At 45.8% G+C, this 12,825-nt stretch overlaps 1 protein-coding gene across 4 annotated transcripts in view; it reads right to left on the bottom strand.

Annotated features, from left to right (window-relative positions):
• The window catches only part of CHD5 (chromodomain helicase DNA binding protein 5), a 105,290-nt gene that overhangs the window by 47,000 nt on the left and 45,465 nt on the right, over nucleotides 1-12,825 (bottom strand). For 3 of the 4 annotated variants that reach the window (XM_067472800.1, XM_067472803.1, XM_067472801.1), the window contains exons 16-27: nucleotides 11,358-11,495; nucleotides 11,111-11,232; nucleotides 10,841-11,014; nucleotides 9,333-9,474; nucleotides 9,060-9,191; nucleotides 7,055-7,172; nucleotides 6,680-6,804; nucleotides 4,115-4,346; nucleotides 3,838-3,963; nucleotides 2,852-3,024; nucleotides 1,372-1,546; nucleotides 47-139 (exon numbers count right to left, since the gene is read on the bottom strand). In XM_067472800.1, coding sequence (XP_067328901.1) covers nucleotides 47-139; nucleotides 1,372-1,546; nucleotides 2,852-3,024; nucleotides 3,838-3,963; nucleotides 4,115-4,346; nucleotides 6,680-6,804; nucleotides 7,055-7,172; nucleotides 9,060-9,191; nucleotides 9,333-9,474; nucleotides 10,841-11,014; nucleotides 11,111-11,232; nucleotides 11,358-11,495 — 1,750 coding nt within the window. The remainder of the gene's footprint in view (nucleotides 1-46; nucleotides 140-1,371; nucleotides 1,547-2,851; nucleotides 3,025-3,837; nucleotides 3,964-4,114; nucleotides 4,347-6,679; nucleotides 6,805-7,054; nucleotides 7,173-9,059; nucleotides 9,192-9,332; nucleotides 9,475-10,840; nucleotides 11,015-11,110; nucleotides 11,233-11,357; nucleotides 11,496-12,825) is intronic. The other variant, XM_067472802.1, reaches the window with a different exon arrangement.

Raw genomic sequence — 12,825 nt, 5'->3', positions numbered from 1 at the left:
AATGGAGAGAGCCTGGATCTGACCGTTGGGGGCAGGGCCTACTCACTCTGACCTTCAGGCCGCTCCTCAAAGTCCTCGTCCTCGTCTTCAGAGCCAATGGAGTACTCTGACTGGTTGTCCGAAAGTTCGTCCTGCCACTCTGGAAAAGAAGATTCAGAAGAAGTGAAATCCCTGTACGGGAAAATCTGGCTGCCGCTGTTGGAGTTCAGCCTGTGATTGTGTTCTTTGGATGTTGGGAATGATGGCAATGAGGTTCATGTAGGTCATGGTGTTTCCAATGATGAGGTGGCTATTGATGAAGAGAACGAGAATGGGATTCCTGTTCAAAGTGTCCCTTCTGATGAGAATGTTCCTGAAGGGTTTGGGGATTATGGTGTGCTCCCTGAATTGGTACCAGAGAATTCCCATGATTTGGAGCCTGAGAATAGCTCAACACCTGGGCCAGCTGCAGAAATTAATGAGCCAGTAGATAGACGGGATGTTATTAGTCAAAATAGGAAAGCAAACCAGTCGCTTAGGTGTTCTGCCATGCTCAAAGAAAGAATGATAAGGGATTCAAGGCTAAAACAAAACCCGTTTCTGGCTGCTTGGGACATAGCGTAATTAGGAGTCAGAATAAGAAAGCAAACCAGTCACTTAGGCGTTCTCCCATGCTCAAAGAAAGAATGATAAGGGATTCAAGGCTAAAACGAAACCCATTTCTGGCTGCTTGGGACATAGCGTAATTAGGAGTCAAAATAGAAAAGCTAACCAGTCGCTTAGGCATTCTGCCAGGCTCAAAGAAAGAATGATAAGGGATTCAAGGCTAAAGCGAAACCCATTTCTGGCTGATTGGGACATAGCGTAATTAGGAGTCAAAATAGAAAAGCTAATCAGTTGCTTAGGCGTTTTGCCAGGCTCAAAGGAAGAATGATAAGGGATTCAAGGCTAAAACGAAACCCATTTCTGGCCGCTTGGGACACAGCGTAATTAGGAGATAAAAGTCCCAAGTACAAGATCTGTAGTCTTGTTTGGAATCAAGTCAAGATCTCTTTCCTGTTCCTTGGAAGCCTTGCTTTGGATAGATTCATGTGTTAAGTGCCTTTGATTCATGTTTCCAGTTCTTCAGTTTTACTATAGGTTACTATAGAAGATATTAAAATGACTTTGTTTTTCGTGAACTTTGATGGACTAATTTCCTGGACTTATCTTCCTACCTAATTGGATTTTACCTATTCTTTTAAAGAGGTTTTTTTTACTGCTACTCTTTTTTAAATACCTTCAATAAACAGATTGCATTTCTACTCAGCTGTGTGGTGTTTAAAGTCAGAGGGCTTTCCTGGTCTGGAGTGGAACAGCTGTCCCGTTTGACCTCGACCTCCCTGCAATCACCTTGGTCCTCTTGCGAGGTGTCATTGTAGTTGACCTGCTTCCGAACGCGCTTCCCTTTCCCAAGGTTGCGGGCGAGATCCTCCTGCTGCTGCTCGTAATGGTGCCGTAGGAGCTTCTCCCAATAATCAGGATCCACGTTCTCCTCCTGTTTGATGATTTCTCGCTCCACCTCCTCCTGTGAGAAGGAACCAAACGGGATTTTGCACACAAAGCTCTCCAGAATTTCCAAGATAAGGAAAAACTCACTCCCATTAATCCCATCCAAGCAGTTACATGTGGTTAAACTGCACAAATAGGACAGTGCAGATGAACCCAAAGTAGCCAATTGTTTCTAAGGAATCGAGTGGGGTTTACTCACTTTCGGAGATTATTTTGTTTGCAATGGGTTCAAATCACAGTAAAGGAGATTCCACCTGAATATTAGGAAGAACTTCCTGACCGTACGAGCTGTTCAACAGTGGAACTCTCTGTCTGGTGGAAGTTGCTTCTTTGGAAGATTTAAAAAAAGGCTGAATGGCCATCTGTCATGGGTGCTTTGATTGTGATTTTATTGCATGGCAGTGGCTTGGACTAGATGGTCCACATGGTCTCTTCCAACTCTTCTATAACTAGCTGTACCTGCCACGTGTTGCTATAGTCAACCTTCCCTCCCTCTTTTTCTCCTTTCCTTCTCTCCTTCCTTCCCTCTTTCCTTCATTCCATCCTTCCTTCCTTCCCTTTTTCCTTTCCTTCTCTCCTTCCTTCCTTCTCTTCCTCTTCCCTCCCTTTCCTTTTCTTTCCCTTCTTCTTTCCCCTCTTTCTTCTTTCTCTACCTATTCTTGGACTGCAACTCCCAGCAGTCCTCCTGATTGATCTGTCTACCTACCTATCTATCTTTATCTAATCTACCTATCTGGAGGATTGCTGGGAGTTGTAGTCCAGGAATAGGAAATTGGAGATATGCAGGGACTGGGATACTCTCAAATAAATCCCAGGAGAAGAAAGTGCGTTTGGATCCTCCTCCTCTCCTAAAGGGGATGCTGGGAGCTGTAGTCCGGAAGAGAGTGTGGATATGCTATTGTGTGTTTTCTTTGCCAGGTGGATTTGTTTTGCATATGCGCTGTAGCATCTTTTTGCTATTTTTGGCTTTTTAAGTCCCTTCCACTGTGTTTTTCAGTGTCAATTCATCCAGTGATTTTTGAGTTATGTTAATCCCACAAATGAACATTACATTTTTATTTATATAGATTATATGATTCCGTGGTTCTGTATTTGGAGGCTATTTATGGTGAGAGATAGCTCTCGTTATCCCATAGCAATTAAAGTGGTGTCAAATTGCATATTTGCTACAATCTGCACCCAAAGTAGCATATAGAGGGGGACTAGGCATCCATTTTAAGGGTTATTAAGGTGCAAGGAGGCACCCATTTGCTTTTTTTGTAACCGGGCAACGGAATGGAGAAAAAGGCAGAAGGAAATCCACGATGCCGGGGCACATTACCACACCGTCCTCTTCTCTCACAACATACTGGGCCACTTTAAAAGAGCTGAGATACTCGTTCATGTTCTGCAGCTCCGTGTCGTCGCTGGCATCCTGGTTGCGATCCAAGAGCTTGGAGATGGCCGCGTCGTCGTAATGGATCACGCTGATGTCCTCCACGTCTTTGTTGTCACCTGCAAATAAGAGAGACGGAGCTGATCCCGTCATATTACTTACCGCTACCAAACACAACTCACAGAAGCCACTGTGTACAAGGAACAATGAAAGCTAAGAATTGCTTGCAAATGGAATGTTCAAGATAAAAATGAGGGCCTGTGTATTATTATCATGATTATGATTATTATTATTATTTAGAGCTGGATTCATGCAACTCTCGCTTTGTCGTTATGCCGTTCGGCATGTGGACCGCTACCAAACACAATTCACAGAAGCCACTGTGTACAAGGAACAACGAAAGCTAAGAATTGCTTGCAAATGGAACGTTCAAGATAAAAATAAGGGCCTGTGTATTATTATTATTATTATTATTATTATTATTATTATTTACAGTATTTGTATTCTGCCCTTCTCATTCCGCAGGGGACTCAGGGTGGATCACAATGCACACAGACATGACAAATATTCAATGACCTAGGCACACAACATATTTAGACAGAGACACAGAGGCTATTTAACTTTTCCAGCTTCATGGGGGGATGCATTTTGAATTCTGGCTTTACCGTCCACTTGGGACACCGATGGAGTACTTCCTCATTCTTTTGCACACTGCTGGAGAGTTTTTTAAATGGTGTCATAGTTCTTTTCAGATTTAATATTTTCTCTCTACGAATCTCAAGGTCCTTGGCATAGGAGGTTGATGAAAGACTAGAGATTCTTAGAGAGGACACTAAATAGACAGAAACTGCCCGCAAATCTTAACACACACAGGGAGACATGGAATTTTCAATAGTCGGAACTTGTCGGATCGAGTGGATGGTTTAACATACCCGGTGGAGGTCCACCATGTTTTTTCTTGATGCCAGGGGTCGCTGCCCCTCCTTTTGAAGCCGGTGCCTCGGCGAAAGGATTAACCACCTCTGGCAGGCCGATTCGTTGGGCTTGAGACATCATGGCTGGAAGAGGAAAAGACCTTATAGAACTTCAATTACCAGGCAGTATGGGACATTCCTGATATTCTTGCAACAAATTGAACTGGTTGAGTTCATCGTGTTTGCAATTCGAGGCATTCAAATCCAAATCCCCATTTTATCGTCCCTCTCTTACCCTCCACGTCATCCTTGAAGAGCTCCTCAGTCCCGAATTTCAGGATGTCGTCCAGCTCCTGCTTGGTCATGGATCCTGACTTGGAGCCCAACCCGGGCCGGACCACCAGGTGGGTCAGCATCATCTTGCGCTTGGCCACCTGCGTGATGCGCTCCTCCACTGAGGCCCGGGTTACGAAACGGTAGATCATCACCTTCTTATTCTGGCCGATCCGGTGCGCCCGGCTGAAAGCCTAGGGAGAGTGAGGCAAAGAAAGGGCTAAAGTTGCAGAGGGCATTTATTTATCGAGTCAGGCAACCGAACAGTTGTATTACATTTTTGACAGAACAAACAAACAAACATACAAAAGACACAGAGTTTGCAAGCTTGGTAATGAATTAAATGTCCTTTGACCAGTATCTGGCCACTTGGAGTGCCTCTGGTGTTGCCGCAAGAAGGTCCTCCATTGTGCATGTGGCGGGGCTCAGGTTGCATTGCAGCAGGTAGTCAGTGGTTTACTCTTCTCCACACTCACATGTCGTGGATTCCACTTTGTGGCCCCATATCTTGATGTTGGCTCTGCATCTCATGGTGCCAGAGCGCAGTCTGTTCAGCGCCTTCCAAGTTGCCCAGTCTTCTGTGTCTCTCTCATTGGGTATCAGCCATTGATTGAGGCTCTGGGTTTGAGCCTGCCACTTTTGGACTCTCGCTTGCTGAGGTGTTTCAGCGAGTGTTTTTGTAGATCTTAGAAAACTATTTCTTGATTTAAGTCTTTGGTGTGCTGGCTGATACCCAAACGAGGGATGAGCTGGAGATGTCACTGCCTTGGTCCTTTCACTATTGGCTGCTACTTCCTGGTGGATGTCAGGTGGTGCTAAGTAGTGTAATTTCTCCAGTGGTGTAGGGCACAGACACCCAGTGATAATGCAGCATGTCTCATTAAGAGCCACATCCACTGTTTTAGCGTGGTGAGATGTGTTCCACACTGGGCATGCATACTCAGCAGCAGAGCAGCATAGCGCAAGGGCAGATGTCTTCACTGTGTCTGGTTGTGATCCCCAGGTTGTGCCAATAAGCTTTTGTATGATATTGTTTCTAGCACCCACTTTTTGCTTGATGTTCAGGCAGTGCTTCTTGTAGGTCAGAGCACGGTCCAGAGTGACTCCCAGGTATTTGGGTTTGTTGCAATGCTCCAGTGGGATTCCTTCCCAGGTCATCCTCCGAACTCGGGATGCTTGTCTGTTCTTAAGGTGAAAGGCGCATGTCTGTGTTTTAGATGGATTAGGGATCAGCTGGTTTTCCCTGTAATAGGCAGTAAGAGCACCTAAAGCTCCGGAGAGCTTCTGTTCAACCATCTCAAAGCTCCCTGCTTGAGCGGTAATGGCACGATCATCAGCATAGATGAAACTCTCTGTCATAGATGAATGAAGTTGGCTTTGTCAGAGTCAGACGATGCCCAGCGGAAGGAATACTAGATCAGCAGACACTGAGTTGCAAAATAAGGACTCTGCAGGCTTTGAGTTACATAAGAAACTAAGTTTACTAAGCACATTCAATAGACACGTCTTACTACAGCGAGCTACAATACAGGAACTAGTCAAAACGAAAACCTCTTCACATCTGCTTATCTTCTCTTGCTGAGACTGGTTACTCCCTTCTGTTCCCAGCAAGAGCAAACCTTATCTTATTTTTCTTGAGATGAAAAGCACATGTCTGTGTTTTAGATGGATTAGGGATCAGCTGGTTCTCCCTGTAATAGGCAGTAAAAGCACCTAGAGCTTCGGAGAGCTTCTGTTCTACCATCTCAAAGCTCCCTGCTTGAGTGGTAATGGCACGATCATCAGCATAGATGAAACTCTCTGTCCCTTCTGGCAGTGGCTGGTCATTGGTGTAGATGTTGAACATGGATGGAGCGAGCACGCTCCCCTGAGGCAAGCCATTCTTCTGTTTCCGCCATCTGCTTCTCTGACCCTGGAACTCAACAAAAAAGCTCCTGTTTTGTAGCAGGTTTCCTATGAGGCGGGTGAGGTGGTCGTCCTTGGTGATATTATACATTTTTCTCAGGAGGAGGCGGTGGTGGTTCACAGTCTCATAAGCCGCTGACAGGTCTACGAAGACAGCTCCTGTGATCTGCTGCCTTTCAAAGCCATCTTCTATGTGCTGAGTCAGGTTCAGCACTTGCGATGTGCAGCTTTTGCCTTTCCTGAAGCCAGCTTGCTGTGGAATCAGACATGGGTCTATTTTTTCCATAATTCTATGCAAAATAAGTCTCTCCAGAACTTTGTAGAGGTGACACAACAGGGAGATTGGTCTGTAGCTTTTGGATGGATGGAGAGTATAAAAAATGGGACGATTATTTAGCAGAGGGCATGCTCCAAAATTACATTATGGATCGGAATATATATATATGAATATCCTGGGGGAAACGGGAAGGGAATGGGAAGAGCCAACAGCCAAGATAAAAGGGAAATAGAAAATACGAGGAACTGAACCAGACTATCCTTATGATAAAACAAATAGAATGTAAAGGAGAGGCGTGAAAGGAAGAGGGTGAGTCGAGAAAGCAAAGGGGAAATTAGAATTAACCTGTATGTCGTTGTGGGGGTTCCAGTCCGAATCATAAATAACAACGGTATCTGCCGTTGCAAGGTTGATGCCCAAACCGCCGGCCCGCGTGGAAAGCAAGAAACAAAACTGCTGAGCTCCCGGAGCTGGGAATGAGAAAAAAGAAGGAAAGGAAAAGAGACAAGGAAGTATGAAGGGTTCGTAAAAAATGTGAAATCCTCAATACCCTAAAAGAATCAGATCCCATCAGATCATGGGTCGTCCACACTTGGAAGTTCTGGAGAGCTTTTTTGGACTTGGATGGGAGACTGTCAACACATCCAAGGCATGGAAGCTCTATTTCGGAGAATCCCTTGCCTCAGAAAACCCAATGAAATTCAAGCCAAAGCAAAGTACCGTTAAACCGGTCAATGGCTTCTTGCCTCAGTCCTCCGGTAATCCCGCCATCGATGCGCTCGTATTTGTACCCTTCATATTCCAAAAAGTCCTCCAGCAAGTCGAGCATTTTGGTCATCTAGCCGGAATGGAAAAGATGCAAAATCAAGAGTGTGCACAAAAATATTTGGTTGGACTAGATGTTCCTCATTCAGTCATTCATTCATTCTCCATGCATACATTACCATTAGGCATGGGTAGGTACTAGGCTTGGGTAACCACGGAAAAATTTGGTTCTACACTCGTTTCGTTTTTAGGGGGCCCTTGCGTTTCGTTTTTTTAAAGAATTCCGAAATTTTCCTTTAAAAAAGTTCGAAATATACGAAATTTCGTAAAATTACGAATCGATTCGTTAACGGCGGACGCGATTGCGCAATATGCTAAAAAACCCTCCAAATGGGATAGGGGGAATTTCTGAAGCTTCCCTCTCCCTCTGTTGTTGACTGTTGGTGTGATAATCTATTTTTTATCACTGATAAAACAAACAACTATAAAACTTGCACCAGACATACGGAAATAATTACTGCACTTGGCACTTTTATTCCCTAATCTACTCTGTGTCCTAGGCGGCCAAGAAGGGATTTTGTTTCAGCCTTGACTCTGTTATCAATCTCTCTCTCAGTCTGGCAGAACGTCTGAGAGATTGGTTTGTCTGCCTGTACTGACTCAAAATATGCCTCCTATCTGAGAAAATCTGAGTCTGAGAAAAGCTCGACACCTGGGCCAGCTGCAGAAATTAATTCTGCCAGACTGAGAGATTGATAACAGAGTCAAGGCTGAAACAAAATCCGTTCTTGGCCGCCTGGGACACAGAGTAGATTAGGGAATAAAAGTGCCAAGTACAGAATCTATAGTCAGACGAAGCAACGTTGGAATTGAGTCAAGACGTCTTTCTTGGTCCTTGGGAACCTTGCCTTGGATAGATTCATGTCATAAGTTCCTTGTTTGATTTCATGATTCAAGTTTTGTAGTTTTACTTTGAAAGTTTCTGTATTAGTTTTTCATGAACTTTGATGGACTATTTGTTTCTACTTATCTTTCTACCTAATTGAATTTACCTATTTTATGGAGTTTTACTGCTATTGCTTTTTAATTATCTTCTTGCAAAACTGCTTGCATTTTTACTCAGCTATGTGGTGTTTAAAGCCAGAGGGATTTCTTGGCCTGGAGAGCAACAGTTATCCATCTGAATGGCTCCTGTAGCGAATTTGTTGATCTATGTTAAATTTTTGATGTATAGCTCTATGTTGCAATGTGGCAGAATTGGCACAAATAGGGTAGCAACAGTAGAGGCAAGATTAATTTGCATGCGTGCAGCTGATTGGTTGTATGCAGATGAGTGTAGGCCAGGATTTGAAAACTCCACTGAGCCAGTATGGCAGTTGGGGGAAGAGAGCTGAGCATTCCAAAGGGGCGGAGTTAAGTTTAAAAAATAGGCAGTTAGAGAGTCAGGAAAAGTTCAGTTAGGGATTCCTGTTTGTGAGGTACAGTTAGGAACTTCTGTGAGAGAAAAGCAGGAAAATGGAGCTCAAGTTTTAAGGAAAAGAAAGAAGTGCCAATGTTGTTTAAGGCAGAATATAGTTTCGTCAAGAGTGTATGAAAAAGTAACATATTTGTTGATGTGAAACAGTTGAAGTTTGATAGGAAAAGTTAACCAAGTGAATGATATTGAATGTAAGACTCAAGACTAACAGAACACACAAATGTAACCATAAGTGTTGGAGCCAGAAGCTATAAATAAACGTTGTTACTTTGTTAACTACAAGAGTGTCTCAGGCCTGTGATATAAAGCCTCAAGGTTTAAAAGCTCACAAGAAAGCCCCAGCCAATTTTAAAGGGAAACTGCTTCAGTACAAGAGATTTAAAAAGAAACTTTTTTCCACCACATCTTCATAGCTCCCCTCCTGGAAAATCCCAATTTTCCCCGAAAACAATACAAATTTCTGCCGTTTTGCACACTCCTCACCTGGGAGAAGATAAGCACCCGATGACCACCATCCCGCAGCTTCTTGAGCATCTTTTGCAACAGCATCAACTTTCCCGAGGATTTCACCAGGGAATTTCCATCATAGGAGCCATTTGGCAAGACCGGGGCTTCCTGGGAAGAAGGGGAAGGAAGTGAGGGAGGGATGGAAAACTTGATTCCAGATTCCTTCTGCCTGCAGCTATTGTTCCCAGCTCTGGTTGACTGGGATGCCAGTGGCTGTCATTAGCGGCACCCACAACACAAGAGACCTACCACGGCGGCCACAGGGAAAAGATAGGGGTGGTTGCAGCATTTCTTGAGGTCCATCATGATGTTGAGGAGGGAGACTTGACTGCCGCCACCTTTCGAATTCAAGGCCTCAAAGTTTCTCGTCAGAATTAACTTGTAGTATTTCCTGCAGACCAAGAAAGCAATGGGAAAAGTGATGAGTTCGAATGGCAAGGACAGAGATTCTGTCCAAACCTTCAGCCAAAAATATCATTCGGTTACAAGTCTGCTTGTGCGTGAAACACAAGTGCGCCCCTAACAAGTGCCAGAAGGGTGTTTCTCACACATACACAAATGTGCCCTTTGCATGTCCCGCTTGTGTGCCTCATCGCACATACTATATATGTGTCCCTCACACATCCTACAAGTGTTCACTCCATATGTCCCCCCAATAGTTCCTCCCCATATCCCACAAGTGTACCCCTCAAATGTCCCGCAAAGTGTACCCTTAGCATATTCTGGAAGTGTGCCTGTTGCACATCTCACACATCTCACCAGTGTGACCTTTGCACATCCTGGAAGTGTGACCTTAGCATGTTCTACAAGTGTGTCCCCTTGCACATCCTGCAAGTGTGCCCCTTCCACTTCCTACAAGGGTGTCCCTCACACTTCCTACAAGGGTGTCCCTCACACTTCCTACAGGTATGCCCCCTCCACTTCCTACTAGAGTGCCCCTCACACTTCCTATAAGTGTGCCCCTTCCACTTCCTACAAGAATGCCCCTTGCACTACCTACATGTGTCCCCCTCTCACTTCCACTTTCTACAAGTGTGCCCCCTCTATTTCCTACAAGGGTGTCCCTTGCACTTCTTATAAGTGTGCCCCTCTCACTTCCTACAAGTGTGCCCCTTCCACTTCCTACAAGGGTGCCCCTCACACTTCCTACTAGAGTGCCCCTCGCACTTCTTATAAGTGTGCCTCTCTCACGTGTAACAAGTGTGCCCCTTCTGCTTCCTACAAGGGTGCCCCTCACACTTCCTACAGGTATGCCCCCTCCACTTTCTACAAGAGTGCCCCTTGCACTTCCTATAAGTGTGCCCCTTCCACTTCCTACAAGTGTGCCCCTCGCACTTCCTATAAGTGTCCCCCTCTCACGTCTAACAAGTGTGCCCCTTCCACTTCCTACAAGGGTCCCCCTCACACTTCCTTCAGGTATGCCCCCTCTACTTCCTACCAGAGTGACCCTCGCACTTCCTACAGGTATGCCCCTTCCACTTCCTACAAGAATGCCCCTTGCACTTCCTACATGTGTCCCCCTCTCACTTCCTTCCACTTTCTACAAGTGTGCCCCTTCTATTTCCTACAAGGGTGTCCCTTGCACTTCCTATAAGTGTGCCCCTCTCCCTTCTTACAAGTGTGTCCCTCTCACTTCCTATAAGTATGCCTCTTCCTCTTCCTACAAGTGTGCTCCTCACACGTCCTATAAGCGTGCCCCTTCCATTAACTACTAGGGTGCCCCTCCCACTTCCTACTAGGGTGCTCCTCGCACATACTTCTGCATCTGGCTGAGCTCAACGCGGACAATGAGCTCGGTCTTGGCGGGCATGTTCTTGAAGACGTCGGCCTTGAGCCGCCGCAGCATGTGGGGCCCCAGCACATCGTGCAGCTTCTTGATCTGGTCCTCCTTGGAGATGTCCGCAAACTCCTCCAGGAAGCCCTCCAGGTTGCTGACAGAGGGAAACGAGGAGTCACTGGTCAAGGGGACGGACCCCAAAGGCTGGGGGCAGCACCCGGCCAACCCACAAGGACCCCGAATTACTCACTTGAACCTCTCTGGGGTGAGGAAGTTGAGCAAGTGGAAGAGCTCCTCCAGGTTATTCTGCAGTGGTGTCCCCGTCAAGAGCAGCTTGTAGTCGATCTTATAGCTGTTGAGGACCCTGAAGAACTTGGGTAGAAAGATGGGACAGAAATTGGGGGACCCCTAGAGCTGTGTTCCCCAGCCCAGAATAAAACAAAGCAAAGGAGGAGGAGAAAGCAAAGCACGTGTTACGACCATCAGATGTCACTGACTTTGGACTGGTTGTTCTTCAGCCGGTGGGCTTCATCCACCACGAGGCAGGCCCACTCGATCGACCCCAGAATGGCTTGGTCAATGGTGATGAGTTCATAGGAGGTCAGCAGGACGTGGAACTTGATTTGGGCTTCTTTCTGGAGGAGACAAGAGAACGAGGACCAGGGAGACATAGAGCACCAGTGACTTCCAACAGAGGCATATATTACAATCTCTTGGATAGAGGCAGCCCTAGGTAATTTCCTCGTGGCAGTCGAGGGGCATTTTTGCGCCCCTGGCAAAAAAAAAGTGTACTGCGACCGCTTACTTTGCGTAATGGACGAGCCGCCCCTGCTCTTGGAGCAATCATTCTCAAATTGTGCTCCGCAGAGCCCCTGGGGTTTCTGCTATTATTATTCTTACAAAGGCTGGATGGCCATCTGTTGGGCGTGCTTTGATTGTGCTTTTCCTGCCTGAATGCAGAAGGGGGTTGGACTGGATGGACCCCAAGGTTGTTCCTATTATTATTATTATTATTATTATTATTATTATTATTATTATTCCTGCTTCTTGGCAGAATGGGGTTGGACTGGATGGCCCATGAGGTCTCTTCCAACTCTTTGATTCTATGATATTATTATTATTATTATTATTATTATTATTATTATTTGCTATGGTCAATCTTTGCTCCCTCTTTCCCTCCTTCCCCTTTCTTCTTTCCTTCTCTCCTTCCTTCCTTCTTTATCACTTTCCTTCCTTCCTTCGCTTTTTGCTTCCATCCTTTCTTCTCTCTTTCCTTCTTCTCTTCCTTTCGCTTTCTCTGAACAGCCTCCTTAGTAGCAGGTGGAAAGGAGTGACAGAGTTGGACATCATCTGCGTACAGATGACACCGCACCCCGAAACTCCGGATGATCACTCCCAACGGCTTCATGTATATGTTAAACAACATAGGGGACAAAACTGAACCCTGCGGGACTCCACAGTACAATGGCCGAGGAGTCGAGCAGGAGTCCCCTAGTGACACCTTCTGGGAGCGACCCTCGAGGAAGGACTGGAGCCACCGCAAAGCAGTACCCCCAAGACCCATTCCTGCGAGGCGTCCCAGAAGGATACCGTGGTGGATGGTATCGAAGGCCGAAGAGAGGTCCAGCAGAACCAACAGGGACACACTCCCCCTGTTCAGTTCCTGGCGCAGATCGTCCACTAAGGCGACCAAGGCTGTCTCAGTACCATGTCCCGGCCTAAAGCCAGACTGTGCTGGATCTAGATAGTCCGTGTCCATCAGGAATTCCTGGAGTTGCGAGGCCACCACATGTTCCAGGACTTTGCCCAAGTAGGGGAGATTGGAAACTGGCCGAAAGTTGACAAATTGAGTGGGGTCTAGTAGGGCTGGGCGGTTTTGTTCGTTAATTTCGTAATTTGTTATTAATTCGTTATTTTTTTGATAACGAAGCGATATTGAACCATTCAGGAGCAACTAAAAATCGA

The sequence above is a fragment of the Anolis sagrei genome, chromosome 13 (genome assembly GCF_037176765.1).
Source record: "Anolis sagrei isolate rAnoSag1 chromosome 13, rAnoSag1.mat, whole genome shotgun sequence".
NCBI classification, from domain to species: domain Eukaryota; kingdom Metazoa; phylum Chordata; class Lepidosauria; order Squamata; family Dactyloidae; genus Anolis; species Anolis sagrei.
This window is presented reverse-complemented; position numbering and strand designations above follow the sequence as displayed.